Below are 26,046 nucleotides of genomic sequence, written 5' to 3'. Positions count from 1 at the left end.
GATGATAACGGACGGGATCTCTTATCACAATAATCCTCTGCTCCATCTTGGCCAGAAGTTTTGTGAAAGTATGACAGTCTCCACAAATCCTCAGATTTTTTTCTGATCATTATTGTCTTCTCTGTCAGTAAGCTCATGATTCCATATGCAATCGCGAGTTTTTTGCTGTGGTATTGAAGTGAAGCCTCCCTCTGTTCATCTTCAAGGTCCTGCAAAACAAAATTTGTGTCTGGGACATAGCCTATCAACAAGCTTCCCCGGTTCCTCCATTTTTACGTCCAAACTCTTGGTCAGAGGCGATATCAGGTTCAGCTGCTGCATGCTGACATTTTCAGCTACATCTGCAGAGAAATATAAACGCAAAGGATTACTAATCTATGTAGACACAAACTTAAGTTACAAGAAGCTATTCCTGTTGGAAAACCGAAGTCTTGATACCTGTTCTCGCAGACAAATTGACAGATGCCGGACTATGGTTGTCTGAATTCAGAATAAATGTCTCTTTCTCCTTTTTTATTCCTAATTCAACATTTTCATTGGCATAACTTGAAAATGACAAATGCTCCTTTCTTAACTCACTGGGAGCATGTTGTCGTGGGCATACATCCGAAGGGGCATGACCACTTGCATTAACATGAGCAAGTTCTTTCTCTCTGCTATCAACACAGGAAACCTAACCTCAGTACTCCCATCTTCCAACTTCTCGCGATCCATATACTCTTGAATCATGGCAGAGACTTCTTGCTCCATTGAGTATTTCTCATTCTTAATGGTAAGCTCTTTTGTGCACGGGCAATTACTGCAGTGGTCCTCCGTCACATCTTTCTTTTCATGTTCCAAATCACAGGAGTATTCAAATGTGGCCCCGTCCTTAGAATGCTCATCATCAGTGACTCCGATCATATCTTTCTTGTTTCCTTGGTTCTTCAAGAAAGTCTCACTTAATAGAGTAACTTGAGCATCAAAACGATCCACATGATCTTTTGAAACTTCTACAGTAACTACTGGAGCCTTTTCTTCCAACTTGGTGATCCTTACCTCTACATAGTCAGTGTTCTTAGCATTTCCATTTCTCCGTCTCTCTTCCCCAGTGTCTGCATCCAATTTCCCTACACTGTCTAGTGAGTTGTCTCCGAATACAAAGCTCATTTCCCAACTAACAAATGTCTGCAACTCCACTTGACTCTCCAAAAACTTGTTTTCTACATTAGGAAACAGACAACTTCTCTAGCATCGCCAATCAAAGAGAAAGTATGAAAGAACTCTACTTACATCATAAAATGAAGAAGCGAATAAGTACTCGCCAAGATCGATCTTTGTAGACTCGTCTCCATGAAATTGAACGCAATCTTGGAGAAAAACTGATGTGTTTCCATCTTCTTCCTTGTTAAGTTTATCCACCGCCTTGATGGTCACAGTTGCAGAGGAAGCTTCCTCTTCAACTTCATAAAATTTGCAGATGCTCCCTTTGTTATTTTGATGGAAGCTTAGAGCTTCCTTTTGTGCATTCAACTCCTCTCCACCAGCACGTGGCAAATGACAATTGCCTACTTCAATAACATCAGAATTTCCTTCTTCAAGTGCTTCAAGGTTTTCAGAATGGTTTGCAGATTGATTGGCTGAAAAGTTTAGATTAGATGATGCAGTGAACTCCATCTCGTCCACTTTAAACCCCATCTCCTCCTGCTGACCACCATCATCCAATTCCCCCTGCTGATGGCCATATGAGCTTGAAGAAAGAGAACTCACAGTTCCTTTCTTCTCCAGGGACTCAAAATGTGCAAATTCAAATTGGAACTTCGTGGAAGATCAACACTGTTAATTTCCAAAGCAACCACTCCTTCAGGACCGCAATTGATACACCTGAACTGAAAGGAGGCGACGAGGTGAGAAGAAAACAGTAACAAAGGACGAACGCGCAACCGTCGAGGTGAGAAGAAAGCGAAGCCGAATAGAGAGAGAAAACTCTAACCTCGCAGATCCAAGTTCCTTCAGCACAAAAGACAAATCGCAGCTCAGAATAGGTCGTCGGACGTGCGAATCAGGAGGCAATAGCGGAGGCGGACATGGATGCGTGGTTGGGAGCGACCGAGAGGGTCGTCGGGCGTCGATTGGAGAGAAACATTCGGCTATCATAGAAGAGGAGAGAACCTGTGATTGATACACCAAAACTGAAAAGAGGCGATGAGGTGAGAAGAAAGCAGTAACAAAGGACGAACGCGCAACCGCCGAGGTGAGAAGAAAGCGAAGCCGAATAGAGAGAGAAAACCCTAACCTCACAGATCCGAGTTCCTTCGGCACAAAACACAAATCGCAGCCGAGAAGCGATCGTCAGACGTGCGAATCGGGAGGCAATGGCGGAGGCGGAGATGGATGCGTGGTTGGGAGCGACCGAGAGTGTCGTCGAGCGTCGATTGAAGAGAAATATTCTGGACAAGAGAAGTGCCCGGAAGAGGAGAGAACTTGGGCGTTCAAAATTTGATCCACAGAGAAGGAGTTTCGAGAGAAGCAATTCTAGACGAGAGAAGTGAAAATTTTTTACTTCTCGGATGAGGTTCAAAAATCTGATCCAGCAAGATTTTCTACTTCAGAAGTGAAAAACACAACCAGAAGTTACATTTTTTATCAAACGAATTTCTACTTCGGTAGTATTTTTACCAAACGAATTTCTCTCGCCGGATCGACTTCCGCAGAGAAATCAAAAATTAGAAGTGATTTCATGCAGACCCTTAGTTTACGAAAGAAGAAGAAAAGATTTGACCTGCGGTGAGCTTAGTTTTCTTACTTGAAACTAAGTTGACTAATTTATGATCTTATTTAAAATAAGATTTACTATTGGTATAATTTTGAGAAAATTGCTTCATTTCAGTCCTAAATGTGAATTTGAAAATTTCCCCTTAATTGTGAATTTAAGCTTGAGCATTGATTCTTTTCGAACATAACGTGGCTCTTGATCTTTGATTCCAACTAAAGTTTTTCTAGTCACCCGAGCCGGAGTAAACTTATTGTATGAATATTAATTCGATTCTAAACTTTTCGATTTTGCCAATGTAATCATAAATTATTGTACAATATTTCAATATAATCATGCCGATCAATTTTCACAGAAATTACTAACGTGGCGGTGTGCTTCATAAGACGGCTTGCAATGATTGGATCGCAACCTCAGCGATTTTCGGACGAAAATTGACTGAAAATTCTATATTGAAATTTCACACAAAGTTGTAGGGCTAAATTGGCGAAATTGAAAAGTTTAGAACTGAATTGACGTCCATACGGTAACTTTAGAACTGATTCAATGATTTTACCTTTTTGAGAGTACTAAAGGAGCTGTAGCTTCGAGCATAGACAAGCCCAAGTAAAATGCTACTTGACTTGTGCAGCGCATACCAAATTCCAAACTTGGTGGCTAACCTAAAATGACCATAGTGATCCTTGAACTATTAAAATTAGGCCGGCAATAGTTGTTCTTGCTCAAGTACATAAAAAAACAAAACAACAATTATCGTTCCACTTGTCATTGCTCATGTAGCCGACTAGCAAGTTTGATCACATCCTTCTTTGGATTTTTTAAAAAAAAGAAGTCACTGGGACAATTGATTAGGGATGATTGATTTCAGGTAGGGGTGAGCAAAAAAACCATGATCCATCCGAACCGGACCGGACCGTACCCAAACGGTTGATTTTGGATGGAACCGACGGGTAACGGTCCGGTTCTCGATTTCAATTTTCTGGAACCAGTAGGTATCAAATCTATTTCCGATTTCAAGTAGGAACCGTTCAACCGGCCCAACCGGACCGGTCCTTTTATACATTATATATGTATATTCTTCTAACCGAAACATCTCCCTCAAAGGCCCAAATCCAAACCCATCCGTTCAAAATAAAAAGAGTTCATACCTAGCTCATCTCACCCACCCGGATGCCCATGCAAGCTGCAGCGACCGCACGACCGAAAAGAAAAAAACCCTAGCAAAGTGCAAGCCGTTACTATGTAAAACATCATCCAAGTGTCACATTATAAGAGAAGAAAAATGAACAGGGACACGGGGGCAATAGGAATTTTGCACTTTAAGCAATGTGGGCTCAGTGAACGTGAAATGTCAGTAGAACATAGATGACCTTCAATGCTTTCATTCTAATTGAAAACTTGCTATTCTAGTAGAAAACTTCACGTGACCAAAGTGTAAGCTTGATAAAGTTTACCATTCTTCCATTTGGAGCATTACGTTGAACATTCCCATCAAGGATGCAAAGGTTCAATCCATGGCCAATTTCTCCGAAACTGGTATCATTTTCTTTTTTAATTGATGTTGATGCTCGATAGGACCATAACCGGGATCCAATCGGGAAGCGAACCGGACCGATGGTTCAGTTCTCGGATGGATCCATGGAACGAGCAGGTGGTTCACGATTCACATTTTGCGTAATCGGCCCCTAGCGGGTGGTTCTAGGTTCTAGGATGGGAACCACCCACCATGAAACCGATCACCACTAGTTTCGGGTTTTGTACATGTTCTGCCCGGTATTATTTAATTTTTTTCTTGTATTTTTTGTTTTCTTTTCCTTCTTTACAAAAAGAGAAAAAAGATAAGGAAAAAAGAGAAGAAAAGAAGAAACTAATAATAGTAATAGAACAATAAATTTGAAAACTCAAAAAAAAAAAAAAAATTTGTAAGTCCACGTTAGATTTAATCGTCCGTGTCACGTAGATCGCTTGAAAGTCACGGAGGCGCCTTTTGATGTAATGGCAATACTTAGCTTTAGAACTTTAAAGTTAACCGTGCTCAGTAGAAAGCATATGAGAAAGTGTATGCTTGTATGTCAAAGGACAAAACCAATGCTTAATTTTGGAATTTCAAAGTTAAGCATGCTCAACTGGGAGCATTACCACAATGGGTGACCTCCTAGGAAATTATTGCTTGTACGCCAAAGGACAAAATCATGAGGCTCGGAATAGAATGATTCAAAGAGGACAATACATCAAGTGAGTTAATTCAGGGATGTCACAATTCATGAATCGATACATTGCATGCTTGCAACGTGGAATAAGTGTGAATGGAATAACCATTTGCATGAATTGAATGAAGGTACCGATTTGGGTAGCAAGCATGCTCGGATAATTTCCCAACCTTGAAAGGAAAAGGATAGATGGAAGGTTTACTTTTGAGAAACCTAGAGCTCACTCTCGCTTCAATAGGGGTGATCGGATTTAGGGTCGATAAATTGAGATGTTGTAACATGTTTCTCTTTCTAATTTGGATCATCATTTCTTTTTGATACTTTAAGCTTAGCTCCCTGTTACTTAAACCCAGACAATATCTTAGTTCAATGCTATATCTGCATAATTATCAATACACCGTTCTAAGATGTTGTCATTTAGGACTTTTTGAACAGTTTTCTCTTCTTCTTTTTTACAATTATTTCCATCTCAATTGGTATTTTGAGATGAGCGATGTAAATTTTCGTATTGATTCTTTATATCGCCTCACTTCATATGAAAATTTCCTACAAGTTCGCGTATTTTGCAGCATAAGAAAGTCTACCTTCTAACGCAATTTCATTTTTTTTTTAAAGTTAAGATAGTGCCAACTGCCAACATTTGCTCACCACTTCATTTCACGGAGCAGTGTCGAATCAAATTCTACATCCATCGCTATTTCTCGTTTTGAGGAACTCGTGTCTACGCAAGCCCGAGCAGTAGCTACAACATTTAAATCTCACAACTAGTAGTATGTTTACAAATCAACCCACTGTATGCTTGCGACATTGAATAAGGTACGAACGTGATAACCATTTTCATGACTTGAAAGGAGGCACCGATTTGGGGTCAGTGAGCATGCTCAATTAGTTTCTAAGCTTGAGAGGCGAAGGACGGATGGGAGGTTTACATCAACGACATATCGATCATTCTTGACCCGATGATCCCACCGAGGTCGGGTTCCCAAACTCCAGTCTACATGATTATGTATGTTTTGCTGGAGAATCGATGACAAATCGAAAAGCAAACTTGAGAAAGGAGAAAATTTACAACAAGCCCTAATGAAAATTCAATTTGGGGTATTGCCAATTTGCGACAAAGCTACCTTGCTCTAGCCTTCAGAACAAACTAGCCGTGAAAGATTTAGCCGACCGACAAATTCAAACTCTTATGTGAGATTAACTTTGGCACTTTAATCCCTAATTGAGACAAAGTCCAATCTAAGTCATCGTTCGAGAAAGAAAAAAATTTGAAAACAAAGAGCCTGCAACGATTATGGTTAGAAAATAACAGCATTACTTTTCGCAACAGAGTAGTAAGAGTGAAAACGAGCTAATGTTTATCAGTCACAGGAGACTACACGTCAGTTTTTTTTCAGTTCACAGGAGAACTCGGAACATACAAAGACACACTAGGTAGTTCATGCAGAGAGGAGTTCGTATTGGAAACCAAAGTGATATAAAACATCACAACTCAGGGTTGCTCAGGCACCATCTGATTCAGCTGTAGGATTCCCTCATGGTTCTTGTGCACTTCAACTTTAAACTTCTCTTCTTTGTCGCCTCTCTTGACCTTGAGAAGCATGTCGAATTTGGCCAAGTTCTCCGCTACCTGCATATCACAATTGCAGTTCACTCAAGGTTTCCATCAGTTCTCCTCCTTCCAGCATTTATGAGGCTTACAATACATGGCCACGAAAACGACATAACTTTGATCAAAGGACCATTAGAGATCGCAAAAGAAACAGACTGGCATGGAGAAAGACACAAGGAGGGAGGGAGGTTATAGCAGCAACTGTTTGTAAATTAATCATTTTGTCAGTCACGAGGACTTGGATAAATTTTCTCCCTCGCTGACAGGTTATAACCACAAATTGAAATCAAGGTCTATAGCTTCAACTAGGGGAGTATTTGCTAAGCATTATAGAGTTAAGACAATGGAAGTCAGCAAATGGAGACAACAAAAACAAGCAAAGATAACCACACACCAGATTGGATGCCGAAAACTTCGCAGCACGACACATTAAGTAGACACCAATGACTTCTTAGATGGAAGATGAATGTTAGCACAATCTTCTGTAGACGAACTTTAATACGGGACAAAGTGAAATTCGAGCATTTACTTACCTCAGCTTTTGCATGAACAATCTCATGAAGTTCATACGGGAACAGGGAATTGGACCTTTGCTGAATAGTCTTCACGGCGTGATTTGCAGCATCCTGGACTTCGGGATCGTGAACAGGCACTTCTTGCCAACCAGGACCATGCCCACCTTACAATCATAACAAGATAGCTTTTCACATCCATCAACCGTACAGTGCACAACCATGAACTGTGATCAAGCAAAATCGTGCCGACCCAAGAACATCATTCACCTCTCCTAGCACCAAGGTCTGAGGGTGTGAAGGAGGGGACATCACCAGCATGCTTGAATTCCTGCAATTCTTTGAAGTTCATCCATGGCTTCACCCAGATCTTTGCTTCGTAGAGCTTCTTTTTACCTGCATCCACTGCCTCAATTGTAAGATGGTGCAAGGTACCAGCAACCACCTGTTCGTGTGCCTTCACCACCCTCGCAAACTCGAGGAGTCCATTCTTCAAGAAAGTATACATTGTCAGTCCATGAGGCAATACTGTACATGCTTGACTAGACATAGCGGTCGATATCTAAGATGGGTTCTAAAATGAGTTTGGCACCAGCTCTATGATCGAACTGAAATCTTACAAAAACCCACACAGACAAATCATCAAAAGATACGCTACTTCCTATACGAGAAACATGTGACAAAGCATAAGGCACTCGAAATCTATTTTCTCTACTCTAATCTTCTCTTCAGGTCAAACTTATACCATCTAAGCAGTAGCGCCGACCTTATTTGGGGGCATCATTGCGATATTGTGAAAATTTACAAGGTCCACCTCCTCCGGATCAATTCACCGGCATAAAATTCTAACGATTTACGAGAACGCAAATCCACTTGATGGTGAATCGAACAATCCACCTATGAAACCCGCAAAAAGCGGCGAAGAGAAATCACGAATGGCAGAAACCGCAGCAGCGATTAATTGCGTCTATCCAAAACTCAGAGCGGCGACAATCGAAATGCAGCAAAAAGACACGGTGCATAAAAAATCGAGGACAGAGGCTGTGGAAACCACCTCCTTGCTGTTGTGCTCGTCGACGGCGAAACGGCCGAGGCTTTCGACCTCGACACTGTTCTCGGCCCCTCGCGACTCGCGAACTCCACCGAGAGTGGCCATGGGATGAGAACCGTCCCCTTCCGTTCCCGCTTCTCGATCGGCGCAGAAACCTGCTTCTCCGAGCGCTGCAGAGGCCGACACTACGAGGAGAGACGAGAATAAGTAGGCGATGAGCTTCAGTTTCATGGCGATTTCATGATCGTCTCCTGATCTGCTGTATTCGATGAGAAGTTAAAAGAGAACGAAGAGGAGAGAGGGGGGGATTAATATGGCGAGTGCGCCGGGAATAGGATACGTGTGCGACACGTGTCGAATGGGCTCTTCGTTTTCCAAAGGTTCCCATCTTGCTTAGTCTGTAAGCTTTGTTGGGCCCGTGGACCCCACACTTCTCTCTTTCTTTTTTGGTTTTTTTTTCCCAAATTGGACTTGATCCTACATTTCTTATGCACGATTTTGTCCGCAAGCATGTAACAGGACACGGGTAATCTAAGGGTGATCGGTTCCGGTCCAATCCGATCACGCTCAGGAACGAGAAATCGGCCGATTATTAGTAAAAAAAAATTAATATCATGAAAAATCTCAAGCTAATATACCAGTGATAAACTTATCCCATTAATCACAAAAAGCTCCACATTAGTACACATACGACAAATTTACTCCAAATTATTTTTTGACCATCAAAAACCTTAAACTGATATATTTGTGACAAATTTACTCTAAATTAATTTTTTGACTATGAAAAACCTCAAACTAGTACATCCGTAGCAAATTTAACATTCATTAAAATGGGTTAATACCAAGAAAAAAATCCAAATTAATATACATATGACAAACAAAAGGTAAAAATCCTAAACTAGTACACTCATGAACCGCCACGTGTCATCCAACTCAGCAATTTGATGGTTAAATTTAACGAAAACTAATGAATGGTAAATTTATCACATGTAGGTAAAATTATCACAAGTGTGCCAGTTTAGAATTTTTTGTGATAAAAAAATAATTTGGCATAAATTTGTAACCAAAGTACTAGTTTATGATTTTTCGTGATATTAATCCTTACCGAAAGTAAGCAACACCGACTTTTATTTTAAGATATTAATTAAATTAAATTTATATTGAAATAAAAAAAATAACTAATAAAATATTAGGTTTACATTTAAGAAATACAAAAACTAAATTGGCATTTAAGAAAATATAAAAATAATCGATGAATTATTAAATTTATATTTAAGAAATAAAAATAATAATTAATTAGATCCAATTTGTCTTGAAAGTAGAAACCGAACCGAAAATCACCGGTTTCAATTTTATAAAATCATGAATCGGACCAGCACCATCGGAAATCAAACTGAATCGGCCAATTGTCTTATGATCGATCCATCTTACTCATCCCAAGTAATTCTTGTATCTTGACCATCGTGGCCCCTCGTATTTTCTTTCCGACTTTTTATGTAAACACCGCTACACAAAAATTTAACGATTCTGTGATCACTAGGGAGATCTACGCTTCAATCTTATCCAATGGTCGCGAAGATCCCGTGAGGACAGGGGTAAGGCGACGACCAATTAGCTTAGGACTATGCGCTGAAGTTGACCTGGAAGGGAGAGATCTTATGTACATTTGCATGCGGACCACGGAGAGTTGTTTAACCATAGATAATCTGTTAAACCATCCTATCAAATAAGTAGAAAATCCAATAAAACAAAAAATAAAATAAAATATGAGAGTTTCAAACGAACGTTCCGAACCAGCGGAGCATGGTCACACTTCCCGTTTAGAAAGAGATAGGTGGGAGCTCGAATCCTCGCCTTGGAGAGGAGTGGAGTAGGGACGAATGAGGAGGGAGGAGAGTTTTGCAATCCTTCGGCACATAGTACACACAATATGACCACGACAAAACTTCTGAAATTAAGAAAATAAAAATAATAATTAAATAAATTCAAGAGTAGTGAAAAGTCATAGACTCGGCGGACAGAGAGAGGTGTTCCATCCATTTCTTTAATGTGAAAACAAAGCACCAATTCGCCGACAGTGAACATTTTATTGTACAGTGTAACGTGAACGTACTGTTTATCGCCCAACACAGAGTCCTAAAGTACAACGTCACCTCTCCTCAAGTGAGAGTGAAAAACCAGACGCAGAGGGGGGAAAAAAAGAAAAAAGAACTGATACAAACGTTCAAGGGATGAGGGGGTTAGAAAACAAGAAGAGGCCTGCTTCACTGCAACAATAGCTCCAAGTGCTCCAAAAACACAGTTTTTATGTCCAACAATGGGAAACGGCACCTTCAGCTACTCAAAATGGGGAGCCAAAAAAACATGAGCTTAGAAACTCGCTCACGTGTATGAATCCCCAGTTGTCAGATCAACAGCGAAGCATCCCCTCATCGATTTTGAGAAAAAAGGAAACGGATGTAAACTCGAAAACTTATCTCCTCTAAGTGATGGGCAGTTTATCTGAAGACAAATCCCGTGTTGCTGCCTTTTCTTTCAGGCATTCCTTTTCACAAAGACCATTTCCAGGCTGGGAAGCTGTTCAAGAGCACCCTTGGTGAGTGGTGGCTTGAGAACACCCTTCAATCCTTGCTTCAACCTTATCTGCCAAAAAAGTTTCATCCCAACTAGATATCACGATTTCGTCGTCCACCATAGAACTAGCAGAAAATCACAGTAGAAAGTGAAACAGCTTCTCATTGCATCTCTAAACCTTTGCAGATGACGGAGTACATCAGTGCTAGAAATGCTAGTGGCTTTAGAACTACAAACAGAACCATCCAGTCGACAGTAATGAAAGTAGCATCAGTCATTGGGTAGTAAGGGCCTCAAAACAGTCCACTTAAAACCGGAACCAGGAAATTTAGTTTCCAGTCAGGCAATTTCAATCCGTCTCTTCACTTTCTTAAGACCACTCTTGCTTGGGTGTCAGATTTCAGTTGGAGCTAATATTAGAACAGAAAGGTGATCACCCGCCTGTACAACTTTTATAATATTCTCATATCTAAGGCCTAGCTCAAGAGCAATGGCAGGATATACGCTGTTTGAGTACATGTAAAGGGCCACAGTCCATGGTTAACTATTGCGATGATTCCACTATTCAAGAAATAGGAGATCGATCACCAGATATTCTCTCAAACTCCTTCCCACTTTTGTAATATTTTGACCCTCTCTGCACCAGTTAAGTTATTTCCCTTTCTTCACGTTTCTCATGTAGTGTACAGTTTCTTGCTCTAATCAGAACTCTATTAGTCAGGCAAAAGTTGTTGGGACCTATCACAAGCAGTAAGGTAGAGAAAATAGACTAAGCAAACCTCATAGTGCTCCAACAATGATGCAAATAATGTTGCCAGTCCATGGATCACAAACTTCTGACCAACACAAGCACGTGTGCCATAACCAAAAGGAAGATATGCTGCGTGGTTTCTTGGATCATCCAAAACATAAGATCCCTTCTTAGAACCGCCGTCATCAGCAGCCCCTGATGAAAATGATTGCCAGGAGATAACATGCATAACCAGAAGACTGTTACAAGAAGTTTGCCATGGTGGTGACTGCAAAATCTCATAGTAATTTCTAAAATTGCACCTTGCCATGTAAAAGCTAGTTTGTACAAGCTCAAGTTTATAATGACTCCATAAATCAGGCCATAGTTTCCTTATGACTAACTCACAACCAGAAACAAGCAATATTTATGCAAAATTCTCAAGGAAGTACATCCAGCGATTACAATGTGAAAAGTTGCACTGCCCATAAAAGATGTCCGAATCACATCAGGATGGATAAGTGACTTTCCGAAAAGTTCATTAGCAACAACTACTGTGATTCATATTTGACCAATGGCTGAAAGGCAAGGTGAACCAGGAAGTTGAAAACACAAAAGGAGACTGCAAGCTGAAAATAAAATAAGTGTAACCTTTAAGTTGTGCTGAAAGAGAACCCTTTTCAGCCCTTGATAAGAAACGATATGGATTGAACTCACTGCAGTCATTTTTCCAGCTTAAACCTTCCATTTGTACCAACTGCACAGGGACGACTAATACTGCTCCAGCCGGTATAGTAGTACCTGATTTGAGGTGCAAGTCTAGAAAGTTTGAAAAGACTTGAGTTAAAGAACCGTTCAAAATGTTCCCACTAAAAAAAATGAAAAGGTAAATGATGGGCATTATGTGAAACCCTCTTTAGCATTGAAGATGGGGGTTAGTCGACTGGAAAAAATTTGCTGTTACAAACATCAAATTGGTATACTTTTTACCAAGAAATTAAATGTAAGTCGTTTCCACTTGAATAACAAAGTAATGAATGAGGACTGTATGGCCACTAGACTGACCATCTCAGCAGCACAAGGAAACTTGTCCCCCTGGGAGGAAGGAGCACCATGACATAAAACATGGTCAAAGGGGGAGAGACCTCGAGATTTCAAGAAACTAAAAAGTTAACATTTCCCATGAATCATAACTCATCAGTACCCTACAAATGCAACATACTGAAATGATGATATGATGTAATTCGAGAAAAGAGAGGCATTCAAATTATTTTTGCAAATAATTTAACATAGGCCCTTCATCAATATGCATACAGATATTCCAGTTTGACAGTAAAATAAATGCAGCACAAAATTAAAGAACCCACATCGCACCGCATATCCATAAATTGTCATTACTCCTTTTCAATGTCAATGCACTTGAAGACACACTTCATTGCACAAATTCCGAGTCAAATGCACCACCTAATGCAATTCAACAACATACCTCCATTAAGAGAGCACCTCTGCAGCAAAGGCCATGCTGGGAGAAGACGAGCAGATTCATAAATAGTGGCAGATAATAGCACCATCTCATCAAAGGGTCGATAGTCGTCTTTCTGTGACAACTTTCTTGCCGTGACAATCTCCAGGTAGATCTTTAAAACATGTTAAAAGTACAGTCATATAATGTGAACCAGGCTCTTCATAGAAAACAACACCAGCCTCAAAGCAAGCCAAGCATGATCACCAAATCTTAACCAAAGTCATCCAATAGGAGCATCATTTTCACTATTAACTTCCTTATATGATAATGGCTCATGGCAAAACTAGGCTAAGTGATTGTCAATCAACCAGATCGATCATCGTTTACCTTCTAAAATTTACCCATCTAGAACTGATGTACAAAACGTCGACTCATATAGCGACTCTACAAGACAAAGAATAGAGGCAAGCACCAAGAGCCAAGACCACCAAAAAAAGAGCAGCACCCACGAGAAGAGGAAGGCTTGCCAAGAATCAAAAAGGTGTAAGACTAAGAATAGGAAGTTTAAGAGAAACTCTACTCCACAATCTTCTAACTTCCTTCTCCACATTGCTTAGATTCAAACTTTCTACTGCATAGTACATAGTTTAGATCTAAATTGCTCAGTCAGACAAACAATTCACAACAGTAGTAAAAGGGAAAAGTGACCTGATCTTGCAATTCTTGATTCGATGCAAGCCTTAGGAATATATCACCAATTAGGCTGGCAGAAGTCAGGCATCCATGAAACATGACACCCATAATATTAGCACATGGTTCCTCACTCGAATTAAATTGGCTATTTAGCTCCTTCAACACTAAATTATCAGGCATCATAGCAGGAGAACATGCCAGAGAACTTCCTGCTGTCAGATCAATTTTAGGCTTCTCATCAAAGTGGCAACATCTCTCATAGTTCTTTTTGCAAAGTTGAACGAATTTTTGAGTCAAGCATTTCAACTTCGTGCACATGCCTTGGTAACTCCAAAAGCCCCATCTCCAAAAAGGAGTAACATTATATGAAGCCCAAAAATATGCATCCTTGGAAATTGACATGAGCAATTCCTCATACACAGTAACTTCAGACCAACCCAAGAATGCTTCCCCAAACACTCTGGCGCCCAAAAATTGGAATGCCATATGTTGAGATAAGACTTTAGAGTCCACACTTCCTTTGGACATCAGTAGATGCATCTTTTCCATGATAGAGTCCAAAACCTTCGTGGAGACAACACCTGCTTTCTCATGCAATCTATTATTCAATTCTGCTTCCAATAACTCTCTTCTCTTTTGCACCTGTTGGCAATATTACGCGAAGTAAGAACTAACAAATGAAAAATATTTTTAAGGAACCAAAACAAGGATAACTTGATGATTCATCCCACATAAGAAGAAGAATTTGATGCATGACCTCAAGGTGTCAGCTCCAATTTGGCCACTGTACTAACACATAGAATGTACACATCTTAGCTTCAATGATAAGATAATTATGCAAATCCTAGACAGCTAGAGAGTTTAAATGAACATACAGAAACTAAGTCACCTTTCAATGATAAGATAATTATGCAAATCCTAGACAGCTAGAGAGTTTAAATGAACATACAGAAACTAAGTCACCTACTTCAATAAAAAAGATAGACATTGGCATGGCGTATTTCAAGGTGCTGGTGGTGGCAGTAAATTGGCAATGGGACCATGTCAACAGAGTGAAAAAACATTCAGTTACTAGACTGGTGAAATATCTTATTTCAATCCCTTTTAATCATGGTAAAGCAACAGCTAGAGATGCTATTGCTTCAGAGAAAGTGGAGAATCCCTAGACAATTTGGACCAAATAAGGGCAAGGAACCAGAGTCTGCACCTTGTCAAAACAGGGCATAAAGAGGCTTGATCGTCCAAAGGCCAATTGAAAGGCCCGACCAACAATAGGCAATTTATCTTCGGCCTTTGAAAGCATTTCTTTGACAAGTCCTTCATCCGTTATCGATACCAAAAGCTGAGTCGGGCCTAGCCACAGCTTGACAACTGCTCCATATTTTTCATGGAGGGTTGATAGAACATCTAAGAAAGGCCAATTGAATCGGTAAGGGTTCCAGAATGGGAAAAAGACATTATACAGAGGAGGAGCTCTAAAATTATTGATCACTAACTGAATTAACTAAATGGTGAGACACAACTAAATGCAAGGCACGACAATTAGCAGTCACTAGAACAACAAACTACTGGAGGAAACTGAAGAAAAACAAAGTGCAGCGATAGGGCTCTCCATTGCTTGAACCGCTCCACCAACTGTCGTCTTGCGCCTCCACGGCAGATGTCTACATGGACAAATAACATGGGGCGTGGCGTGTGGTCAAGTGCATTCAGATAATTATTCCTTTCTCTCTTGATAGGCTCAGAAAGCATAATTGAGGCTACATGGGCATGTTATGAACTTGTATTTCTATGTTCTTCTTCAGTCCAGTCGTAAATCACCAGCAAGGGTAACATTCAAGCCAACCCGTGAAGATCGAAGTTGAACAACTTCCTCAGTGATTTCACAAGCTAAAAAAAGCATCGGGAACATAATTATCCACAGTCAAACCACAAATTGAACCAAACTAGACGCATCAGAGATGGCCTGCTGTTAATGAGACGCGTTGCAAATTCAGTCAACAAGCACGTAACAGCCGACATCTAGTCCACGCCTTCTCATCCTCGACACTCGAGCTTCCTTCGAACGCTACACCTCGAAGACGAAAAGACTCACCAACGAGATTTTCCCTCGAAATCAGCTTGCAGTGGCCGTAGAAGGAAGGCGAGGGAGGTCCGGGGATCCTGCTCCCACCGATCCATAACCTCGCCAGCTTGACCACTTTCCCGACCAGATAAGCAGTGAAGGCGATGAGAGAGATCCACAGGAAGGCGTTGAGCTCCCTCGCGGCGCACTCTCTGATCAGCCCCAGAGTGTACTCGCCGGAACCGCAGGACCGGGAGCTGAGCTTCGATCGGAGGAGAAACCCCAGGAGAGTCTCCGACGACGAGGAGGACGACCACGATGCGCACGAGTCCATATCCCACTCCCCGATCAATCACATCGGCAACGACATCGGGGGAGTGTGATGATATTGTTGACCTACGGTAACCGAACAAAGTACGAAGACGATATCGATCGATCAAATCAAAGCCGATGGTTGGTTTGTTTTCCCGTAAAAAAAAAAGTTGAAATGACGACGCGCGTTGACAGCTGCGACAGTCGTTGCGGCTCACGCGCCCCCGCCCGGGTTCTCGTACTAGAGAAATTTCTCGAACCTCGTTAAAAAAAAAAAAAAAACCTATGGGCCCGTTCGTCCTATTTAATCACTGTCTTTTGCCATTTTCGCTTTTTGCTTGAATTCGAAATATCTGAAATCATGCACTTAATAGCACGTGCATTTATGTATAATCTTTCATAATTACGTAGCATTTAAGTAATACTTTCAATTCACATAGACGGCGTCGAGAGGGAAACCGCCCGATTTTGTCGGGAATTTTAGATCGAATATAATAATGATGAATAAGACAGAGGTAGGATGAAATAATAATGGGATTAGTAATATATTGTACAGTGTTTCGTAAATGTTCGAATATAGCATGGACATAAGATAACTGGATAATGCGAGAACCGCTCTACCTACAAAGTAATTTGCCGCTCTCGACCACCGTCGGTGATGTCTTTGCCTTCGCGTCCGACGCGTACGACAATACCTAGATCCGGGCCAACAGGTCTCCGTGGAGTCCAAGAAGAAGACTCGAGAGAGTGAACAAGCAAAAAAGAGATTTCCAGCGGAAGGTGGCTCGATTCTCCTCCGTCAAGCCGCCATTGTCATGTGCCTCGCAACTTCAAACTCCACCCAGCCTTGTGTTTATGTCGTCAATTCACCACCATCAAATTCCTTTTCGCTCGCTTTTCTAAAATAACCTTCATTGACAAGGCCAAATTTTGCCCATCATCAATGCTAACACGCGACTAGAGAGGTCATGACCGACACCAAAATCGAGGCCCGGCCTCGGGCGACCTTAGATTAGGGTCCCCCGAGGTTGGAAATTGTCAATATAGTACCTCGAATTTGAGATTATGCGCAGGCCTTCGATGATGGAAGCTCTTTCTCTTTATCGAATTCTTATCTAGCTGGGTATATCCTACCTCATAGATGCAAATATTTTAATCATCCTATATCTAGATATGTGGATCACGTGTTGCTCCAAACTCCGGATCCGATGCACCAAACGAGACGATATAAGCTCGGTTTGATACAGGCAACAGAGATTGAATGGAATTACGATTCATGCGTATTTCTTTCCCGCGCCTGCAAAGAACATTGTAGTCGTAACTTAGGTTGCTTGAATGAGATAATAAATTATTTTTAGTGCGTATTTCCGCCCGAGCGATGCCCGTCCATTTCAGCCAACGGCATCGAAGTGAGATAGGATTCTGATGAATCGGTCTTCACCGTCGGATCAGATCAGTCTCATCCTCCCTCTTGCTTCCCGCGGGGGCCCAATGCTCTGCGGGGGCCCAATGCTCTGGGCCCCTGCTACTGCCTTCCATACCGTACCAGTTCAAAAGGAAAATCCAAAATTTCTGTTTGCCCGCCAAAAGAAGCTCAATCTGTAACCGATGACTTCCTCAAAATTTTCCATTTCGCTCTCTCTCTCTCGTGCACATAAACGCGCAGATCCTCCGGCTCGGACATAGGAAAATCTCTTCTTCTTCTTCTAGGGTTTCTACCGGCGATTTCATCTGCCGAAGACCGAGCGCCTGAATTCTTCTGACATGGCGAATCCGGAGCCTCCTCTATCTCAAAGCCACACCACTTGTAGCTCCCTCCTCCATGAGCTGCGGGTCGGTCTGTCTCTCTCTCTCTCGGTCGATTTTCTTGCTCCATTGCTTGCTTGCACAAGGCTTAGGCTTCGTCTCTATTTTATGTTCTTTTTCTAAATCGGAGATTTTAATCTGTCTTAATTTGATTCAGTGCACTTTAGGTTGTTTAAGTGGGATTGCCTTTCCACGGTTTGCTCTGTAAAATTCAGGCTGATATTATTCTCGTCGTGTAGAAGCACGGAAGGATTTTCAGATTGCATTGGTTATTTCGTTTTCCACTATGATTCAAAAAGGCCAAAAAAGGAAGAAAGAAAGAAAGAAATACTGCTCAGTAGATGTAGAGTCTTGTTTCTCTGTTAGCCATTTGGATGATCTGCAATGGCTTCCCGAGTTGTCTGTAGAGAATCAAAAAGTGGCTAGATAGTAGGACTGGAAAGGAATTGATCTCCCTGTCAATGGGGTTTGAACATTGTCTCTTATTCTGATTTCCCCTCTTTTTGGATTGCACCTGCTTGTGCTCTTGTTTTCATGTGCTCTAATTACTATACCACAGATTATTTGGGATGAGATCGGCGAGAGTGATGGCGAGAGGGATAAAATGCTTCTACAGCTGGAGCAGGAGTGTCTGGATATATATCGCAGGAAGGTTGATAAAACCAAAAAGTACAAGGCAGACCTGCATCAGTCACTAGCTGAGTCTGAAGCTGAAATAGCCAACCTTATTTCTGCCCTTGGGGAGCGCACAATCGTCGCCCGGGTACTTTCGCTAACATTTTCAACCTTTAATACTCAAAGTTGAGTATTGGGGAACTGAAAAATTGCGTGAATGTATCATTGCAGTAACCTTTTCAACCTTTACCGATTGAAGTACAGGATTGGGGATTGAAAATTACAAGAACAAATCATTGCACATATTACTCATAGCATTTTAATTTGCAACAATGAAGTGAAAGGTTTTTATTTTTCAAGGGGAAAAAAAAAAAGTGGAGCAAGAGAGGAGAAAATTCTTTATTCTCGAGCTTGGGCCTACTCTAGAATTATAAACTCAGTTTGTTCTCTCCATTTGTGCAAGTAAATATTTCTGTAAAGGTAAGTGCTGAGCTTTGAGATATCACTCGATTATGAAGGGGAAGGGTAGTCTCAAAGAGCAACTCTATGCTGTACAACCCATTCTGGATGACTTGAGATGGAAGAAAAACGAGAGAATGAAGGAATTTTCAGAGACGCAATTGCAGATATCCCGGATATGTGCAGAGATAGCAGGCAATGAACTGTCAATTGATTCTACTTCTTTGCAAGTTAATGAACGAGATTGGACTCTCAACAGGTTGGCGGAACTCAAATCACACTTGCAAGAGCTTCAAAATGAGAAGGTTTATTACATTTCTTTTCTCTGTACTCATACACTGATTTTGTGAAGCCTAGGAAAAGAATTGGGAAAATAACAAAAATTAAATTGTTTGATTTGCAGTTGATCCGCTCACAAAGAGTGAACAACCATATCAACACCATCCATCAGTTTTCAGTCGTGATGTCTTTTGATTTCTTTGAGATTGTCGATGAAATTAATCCAACTTTGAGCAGCTGCAAAGATGACCAGGTTAAAAGCATAAGCAATGACACTCTTGCTAGGCTCACAAGTACAATCCGCTCCCTTAAAGAAGAAAAACAACAAAGACTACAGAAGGTGACTTGATGGCTGTTTTTCCTTCATGTCTCTGGTTCTCTATATGTGTATATCCTACATTGGACTTGTAATTCCTGATCAGAGCACATAAAAACTCTGACTGCTTCCTTATCTCTAAGGTTGTTTTTGCCTTTGATCATGCTTGTATTAGCAAGGTCTTTGCTGGAACTGCTTAAAACGTCTTATTGTTTCCTTATCTCTAAGATTGTTTTTGCCCATGATCATGCTTGTAATAGCAAGGTCTTTGCTGGAACTGCATGAATTTTTATGACTTGGTTGCATTCTTTGCGCTTTCAAGCAATGACTAGGGATAAGTACGCTACTTTGGAGCCATAAAACTGAAAGCATTAATCAAATGGATAAGTATGTAGTTAATCTAATTACTGTCTATAAATTTGACCTGTAACAGCTACTAAGTACAAACAGATTCTTCCTCTCTTTACTTTTTTCTGGCCTATTTGTTATCTTAACGATCTTCCTGAGCTTGAGCTTAATTAAATGCCTTCAAGGCTTGTTGCTGGTGAACTAAATAATGTTGTTTGCTGCAAGATTTTTTTGATAGCATTGGAATGAACAGAAATTTATTTGGTGTAATTGTAGCTTCAAAATCTAGGGAGCACACTCATGGAGCTGTGGAACCTTATGGACACTCCTACTGAGGAACAGAAAAAGTACGACTATGTCACCAGTTTAATTTCTTCAAATGTTGACAAGGTGTCTAGGCCAGGATCCCTTGCTCTAGAAGTCATTGAGCAGGTGATATCTTGTCCTAAGGTTTATTTCACAAATAACCACTTACCATATATAAAATGTTGTCTGTTGGATTTTTGTAAACATGCTTAAACCTGTTATTTCTAGGCTGAGCTTGAAGTAGAGAGGTTGAATCTCCTAAAGGCCAGTAAGATGAAGGAGCTTGTTTTAAAGAGACAAAGTGAGCTTGAAGATATCTACAGAGGTGTTCATATGGATGTGGATAGTGATTCAGCAAGACAAATTCTCATCAGCCTTATAGAATTAGGTCTCACTCATTCTTCCCTTTTTCATTTTCCTCAGCGATAAACTAGAAATACTCTCTATTGTCATTACCTTCCTCAAGTTATTTAGCAGTTTCCATGATGTCCATCTTCGCCAAATCCCAGGTAAAGAAACGCTACTGAAATATTCATCTCTGCATTCCAGTTGTCATGTTTAGCAATCAATTTCAACTCGTGTAAATAGAAATTTGTTGTAACTGAGTTCCAACCTCCAACCCTTATGACGTGTCATTATCTCTGGCATGATTTTTTCACCTTTAGCATTCTCCTTGTTCTTGATATATTCCACTTTCCTCTCTTGTGCATGCACCTTTTACCTGGTTTGCATAAAGGCCCCTCTTTTAGGAGGAAATCAAAATGCACACCTCTTGCTCTGAGGCTAAATAAAAATGCGTGCAATGGATTCTTAAATTTCTTTTTCAACATGCACTTGTAGGCAATGCTGATATGTCTGATCTGCTTTCAAGCATGGATGACCAGATTGCGAAAGCAAAAGAGCAAGCTCTGAGCAGAAAGGATATATTGGATAAGGTAGAGAAGTGGAAGTATGCAGCGGAAGAGGAGAAATGGCTTGATGATTATGAAAAGGTATCAACTCTCAAAAAGCTTTTGAATTGCTTTGCAGCACAGTTGGTTGTAGATACATTGGGTACTCTAGCTTTTGTACTGGTTTCACAAATGGCATGTGAAGTTTTCTTGGAGATACCTTTCTTGAAATGTGAAGCCCAGGCATTGTCAAAACAAGCAAAAACAAATCGTGGATGCTTTGAGAAAAGTAACAGCTCTATGAATTTTTTTGTCTTTGGGACATTCACTTCCACTGAGTACGTTAATGTTTTTTCTCCACATCAGCCCTTTCCTTTTCTCTTCCAATTTTACATTCGTATGTCAAGTGATGATAATCTTGCTTACATCTGGATTATAAGTACGTGTATGAAATATGTGTCGTCAACCTCCTTGTTGCGGCAACAGTGTAAGGCCACATCCATACCCTAGCATGGTGAGGAAAGGCCTGACCCGACTGTTGATATCCCTAGCGTTGCCCCTTGGGCCTTTTGTTATGTCACAAGCCTCAGTCATCGCAAATGAACTCGTTACTGCTCCTAGATGATTCTAGAGGAGAAAAGGTAATTAACATGCGAGAGAAATTTCTTCTGCTTAAGCTCGTGAACAAGTATGTATCGCTTAGACATAAAATCAGACTTAACCCCATGGGTACAAACAAAAGAGACACTCACATTTCTTTAAAATATATTTATGATGAATTGGTTAGTCTATTCTAGTCTATGCTAGCTTTTATCAGAACTCAGACCTTCATTAGGAGACTCATAGCAAGTAATACCTTTGAGCCATGCACTTGCACTTAGGCAATCATGTTGCAAGCCTTAGGCTTTTGAATTCTTAGGTACTCACTTTACTTTGACCTTCGCAGGATGAAAATCGCTATTCAGCTGGGCGGGGCGCACACATAAGTCTCAAACGTGCGGAGAAGGCACGGATCCTGGTCAGCAAATTGCCATGTGAGCTTTTCATCTTCTATAGACACTGATACGACAATAGTCTTTGATGATTGGTGGCACAGTGCATCCTTGCATGAGTCGAAATGTATGTTAATCAATACCATTGCTAATTAAATTTCAGACTTGATTAATTAACATTAATATTAGTGTATACTTCATAGAAGTGACCCACTCTATCAAGAGAATTCTCTTTTCCTGTGGTTATCAAGCTATTTCTCCTGAACGTGTCATTTTCTCCAAGCTTACCCCCATGGAGAAGACTACTGTGGAAATGTTCCCGTTATCAGCACCTTCACGACATGATAAATATTGTAGCGTTTTTGTGACAGCAAGGAAACTCCTTGTGTTTTTTTGTATGGATGTTTATATGCTCATACAAGACTTGAATTTTCTTGAGTAGCTATTGTTGAAACTCTGACATCAAGAATAAAAGCTTGGGAATCAGAGAAAGGGATCCCTTTCTTGTATGATAAGGTAATCAATCAGCTCACGCATCTTCTGTTTTATGTACAATTTAGCATTTAAGCTGTTTGACTCAAACTGCTAATTAATTCCAGGATCCCCTCTTATGTACTTTAGAGGAGTACACAATGTTGCGGCAGGAGAGGGAAGAGGAAAAACGTCGATTTCGGGTATGCTTGAATCATCTAATCTGGCACTGCTTGCATTTCATTATGTTGATACGCATAACATACGGATTTGATTTTTTTTTTTTTTTTGGTGAAGATTATACGGATTTGATTTCCTCCCTCTTTCACGCATAAAACGGCACCAATTTATTGTTCTATTATCATTTTTTAAGGATCTTGAAGGTTCTGCTTTGCTGTCCTTCTCATTAGGAGCTTCAGCATTGACATTTGTCATGGAAGCTGAGTTCGCGTGGTAAATCTTTGCTTTGCTTCCTTTCTGCCTCTTACAGGAGCAGAAACGGCTACAGGAGCAACTTGCTGCAGAACAAGAAGCCATCTTCGGTTCCCGGCCCAAGAAACCGCTTGGCCAGAGCACCGCTGCCAATACCCTCCACGGAACACCAATGGGTCGACGGGGTGCCACCCCAGGCCGTCATGGAGTGCCCTCAAGTGGCAAGGAGCGCAGAGACGGCCGCAAGTCTAATACCGTCATTCCTATCAACTACGTCGCTCTTCCGAAGGATGATGCCATGTCTCAGGGAAATTGACATGTGCCTTTCTCCTCCATACCTGACATGAATTTTTTCTTATCCGAAAAGGCAGACAATGTTTTGTCCTCAGGAATTGTGCATATGACCATAATAGCTAATAAAAAGTACAGCTTCTTGTTTCATGCCAACCGCCGAAAACGACAGGGTGTCGTTGGGCGCCATTCCTGAACCTGACCTTTGCGAGCACTTCTCCCTTTCATTGGACTCCTGGCTTGGTTACGAGCATTAAGTTGCAGGATGTTTAAGAAAGGAAAAGGAAAACAAAAGAAGAAAGTCTTTGCCATCTTGCAAACGAAGCTGACTCACCAAATCAGACCCTCAGAAAAGAAGCTTTTCTTTTTTAATCTCTATTTGACTAGTTGGGACGGCGTCGCCACTTTTGGTCGCCTTTCGCTCATCCCGACACCTAATTGTCACCGGCAACGATCTCTTCGGCCCATGTGAAGGGTGTATTAAAGTGCCAACAGGTCATTTATGTGGACTGCCGAGTGTCGGCCAATGACACGAACCGAGGTCGGAATCGGAATGGTCCATCTATTCCCACCCCTTTCCGTATCCCTCTTTATTTTTTCTTTTTCAATTAACGGTTGCGGGGTCATCTGCAACTTTGAAGAGAAACCCATGGCCACAATAACTGCATATACGACTCAGATCGACAGCTGCCGCATAGAAATGAAATATTAAATTGAAGGTAGCGACTAGCGAGACTGCTTTAGACCAAAGAATTGAGCCTTTTCAGCTTCCAATGGGTTCATTGCTGCTTGGGATTGCATTGGGCTTATACCCATGTTCAAACTTCAATTTTCTAGAGACGAGAGAAGTATGGCTATGGAAGGAGGGGCGGAACAATCTCGAGGAACCTTGACTTTGTAGATCTGTCCAAAGAGCCGACCCAATCACTCGCGACACGACTTCGTGCTTTCTGTTGCCACTAACTATATAAAAAAAATATGCACTAGGCCCGACACGTCAGTTGAGAATAAAGGCGAGTCTAAGCTCCGTTCAAATGTAGACACCCATCGTCGGGATCTTCTAATTTGGCCCCATTATTTCTTCCCATTCACGTCAAATAATCAAATTTATGATAATAAATTTGATTATTTCTTGTTCCCTAAACTTTTTTTCTTTTCATCCGCATTGAATTGTTGCTGAAGGGTACCAATACGAAGCAATTAGCTCGTTTTAGCTATGTAGCTAGAAGGATCTGTAACATCGGATGTATATTTCCTCCACTAGACCATCAGATTCAAAGGGGAATAATGACCGGGTAACGTTAGGGGAAACTTGAATCAGCGGCTCAAGATTTAGTATAACACTTTTGATGAGATCCTTGATTTCTTCATACTAATAAGCATACTTCAGGCAAGAAAAGAAAAAAGGGGGAACGAAATGAATAAATTCTTTCTCGAGTATTCTCTAGCGCTAGGTTACATTATAAACACAGATTAGAGGGTCACCATCCTAAGGGAAAAGGAAAAGAACAAGGAAAAAGCACCATGCATGCTTGACTTCTTCGCAGAGACTACATGTACCCCAAAATGAACATACCCAAAACCAAGACGAAACAAAAAAAGAAGAAGAAAAGTCATGCCAACCAAGATCACCTGGGATTGGTAGCGAGGGGGACCAGCTCGGATAGTGGTGTGGCGAGCGGCATGGCAGCCGGCAAGCGCCGGCACAGCGGGCACGTGGCGCTGACCCTGAGCCACGCCTCGGCGCAGTCGGCGTGGAAGCAGTGGCTGCACTCCGGGACGCACCGTATCACGTCCTTGGCTTCATACTCGGCCAAGCATATCGAGCAAGGACCCCCCTCGTTGTGCTTCGGCAGCCTCTTGCTCTCCCCCAGCACCAACTTCGGGTAGTGCGTCTCTATAGCCTCCCCTTCCATCCCCACCGTCACCGCGGTCTCCGCCGCGTGCGGACTCGGGTCCGCCGCATCGGCGTCGCCGTCGGAGGTGGCACGGAGGTTGTGGGACTTGACGCGGACGCAGGCGTAGGAGGCGAGCATGATGGTGGAGATGAGGACGAGGAGGCTCACGGCGATGGCGATGCCGTACCCGAGGCCGACTCCGGTCGTCGCCGGGGGGTCGGCGGAGGAGGACATGGGAGCGAAAGAGAAGGAAGGCACAAAAGCAGTGTGAAATGAGAGTGACTAGGGGGAGGTGGTGGAGAGATCAGTACCAAAACGGGTGGAATTAATGAGAATTGGAGTTAATGTATGTTGGTGAATGGCAAAGTTTTGAGTGTGAATGAAAAAAAGGGTGAGATGAGAGTTATGACCCTTGGGATGGGTGCAAAATTAGTGGAGAGCTCTTAATTTGTTTATGAGATTTGGAACCCGAATTGCCAATATCTTATTACTGTAAATGTTGATAAATGCAGGGGTAATAACGTAAACGGTCTTCGAATTTTGATCCAAAGTGTAATGTGATTTATGAACTTTTAATTCGAATAATATGATCCCTGAATTTTTAATTTGATCAATATGGTCCTTGAACTTTTGAAACATGTTCAACTCAATCCCCGAATTATATGAAGGTGTTCAACATAAGCCTTCCATTAATTCAAGTTCAAGGGACGGCTTTGAACATTTTCTTATAGTTTCGGGACTAAATTGAACATGTTTTAAAAGTTCGGAGATCACATTGAATAAATTGAAAGTTCATGGACCATATTGATCAAATTAAAAGTTCACGGATCACATTACACATTGGACTAAAGTTCGGGTACTATTTGTGTCATTTTCTCATAAATATATATATGGTGTTTTCCTTTAATATAAAGACTATGACAATGCACGGACGAGGGCTTTCTTAATTTTTTTTAAAGGGACAAGT

General features: G+C 41.3%; 4 protein-coding genes across 4 annotated transcripts; 1 reads left to right on the top strand and 3 right to left on the bottom strand.

The window, feature by feature from the left end:
* Positions 1-6,297: 6,297 nt before the first annotated feature.
* Positions 6,298-8,447, bottom strand: LOC115748196 (cysteine proteinase inhibitor 6). Its single transcript, XM_030684645.2, has 4 exons — positions 8,141-8,447; positions 7,357-7,576; positions 7,108-7,253; positions 6,298-6,592 (listed from the first exon to the last, which is right to left on the bottom strand). Exons 1-4 carry the CDS (start codon positions 8,366-8,368, stop codon positions 6,455-6,457), a joined length of 732 nt encoding a protein of 243 aa, XP_030540505.2. The 5' UTR covers positions 8,369-8,447; the 3' UTR covers positions 6,298-6,454.
* Positions 8,448-10,180: 1,733 nt separating this feature from the next.
* LOC115748149 (taurochenodeoxycholic 6 alpha-hydroxylase-like) lies at positions 10,181-16,183 on the bottom strand. The gene is made up of 7 exons (XM_030684585.2): positions 15,695-16,183; positions 14,807-15,006; positions 13,615-14,241; positions 12,928-13,078; positions 12,093-12,260; positions 11,491-11,657; positions 10,181-10,780 (listed from the first exon to the last, which is right to left on the bottom strand). The coding sequence occupies exons 1-7, from the start codon at positions 15,996-15,998 to the stop codon at positions 10,673-10,675; spliced, it is 1,725 nt and encodes a 574-aa protein (XP_030540445.1). The 5' UTR covers positions 15,999-16,183; the 3' UTR covers positions 10,181-10,672.
* Positions 16,184-17,568: 1,385 nt separating this feature from the next.
* Positions 17,569-23,331, top strand: LOC115748229 (65-kDa microtubule-associated protein 5). The gene is made up of 11 exons (XM_030684692.2): positions 17,569-17,809; positions 18,342-18,545; positions 18,916-19,161; positions 19,260-19,475; positions 20,076-20,231; positions 20,334-20,493; positions 20,946-21,097; positions 21,942-22,029; positions 22,430-22,503; positions 22,587-22,661; positions 22,949-23,331. The coding sequence occupies exons 1-11, from the start codon at positions 17,741-17,743 to the stop codon at positions 23,204-23,206; spliced, it is 1,698 nt and encodes a 565-aa protein (XP_030540552.1). The 5' UTR covers positions 17,569-17,740; the 3' UTR covers positions 23,207-23,331.
* Positions 23,332-24,601: 1,270 nt separating this feature from the next.
* LOC115748180 (putative RING-H2 finger protein ATL69) lies at positions 24,602-25,408 on the bottom strand. The gene has a single exon (XM_030684629.2). The coding sequence runs from the start codon at positions 25,311-25,313 to the stop codon at positions 24,810-24,812; it is 504 nt and encodes a 167-aa protein (XP_030540489.1). The 5' UTR covers positions 25,314-25,408; the 3' UTR covers positions 24,602-24,809.
* Positions 25,409-26,046: the final 638 nt, after the last annotated feature.

The sequence above is a fragment of the Rhodamnia argentea genome, chromosome 8 (assembly GCF_020921035.1).
Source record: "Rhodamnia argentea isolate NSW1041297 chromosome 8, ASM2092103v1, whole genome shotgun sequence".
In the NCBI taxonomy this organism is placed as follows: Eukaryota; Viridiplantae; Streptophyta; class Magnoliopsida; order Myrtales; family Myrtaceae; genus Rhodamnia; species Rhodamnia argentea.
This window is presented reverse-complemented; position numbering and strand designations above follow the sequence as displayed.

Coding starts and splice junctions, on each gene's coding strand:
- LOC115748196 (XM_030684645.2), bottom strand. CDS start 8,368: ATGAAACTGAAGCTCATCGCCTACTTATTCTCGTCTCTCCTCGTAGTG. Junction 7,254..7,356: donor AGACCTTGGTGCTAGGAGAG/GTGAATGATGTT, acceptor TATGATTGTAAG/GTGGGCATGGTCCTGGTTGG. Junction 6,593..7,107: donor TTGTTCATGCAAAAGCTGAG/GTAAGTAAATGC, acceptor TGTGATATGCAG/GTAGCGGAGAACTTGGCCAA.
- LOC115748229 (XM_030684692.2), top strand. CDS start 17,741: ATGGCGAATCCGGAGCCTCCTCTATCTCAAAGCCACACCACTTGTAGC. Junction 20,232..20,333: donor CTCTAGAAGTCATTGAGCAG/GTGATATCTTGT, acceptor TGTTATTTCTAG/GCTGAGCTTGAAGTAGAGAG. Junction 22,030..22,429: donor CCTGGTCAGCAAATTGCCAT/GTGAGCTTTTCA, acceptor TTTCTTGAGTAG/CTATTGTTGAAACTCTGACA.
- LOC115748149 (XM_030684585.2), bottom strand. CDS start 15,998: ATGGACTCGTGCGCATCGTGGTCGTCCTCCTCGTCGTCGGAGACTCTC. Junction 14,242..14,806: donor TTATGCCCTGTTTTGACAAG/GTGCAGACTCTG, acceptor TATTGCCAACAG/GTGCAAAAGAGAAGAGAGTT. Junction 12,261..12,927: donor GAGGTGCTCTCTTAATGGAG/GTATGTTGTTGA, acceptor CAAACTTTCTAG/ACTTGCACCTCAAATCAGGT.
- LOC115748180 (XM_030684629.2), bottom strand. CDS start 25,313: ATGTCCTCCTCCGCCGACCCCCCGGCGACGACCGGAGTCGGCCTCGGG.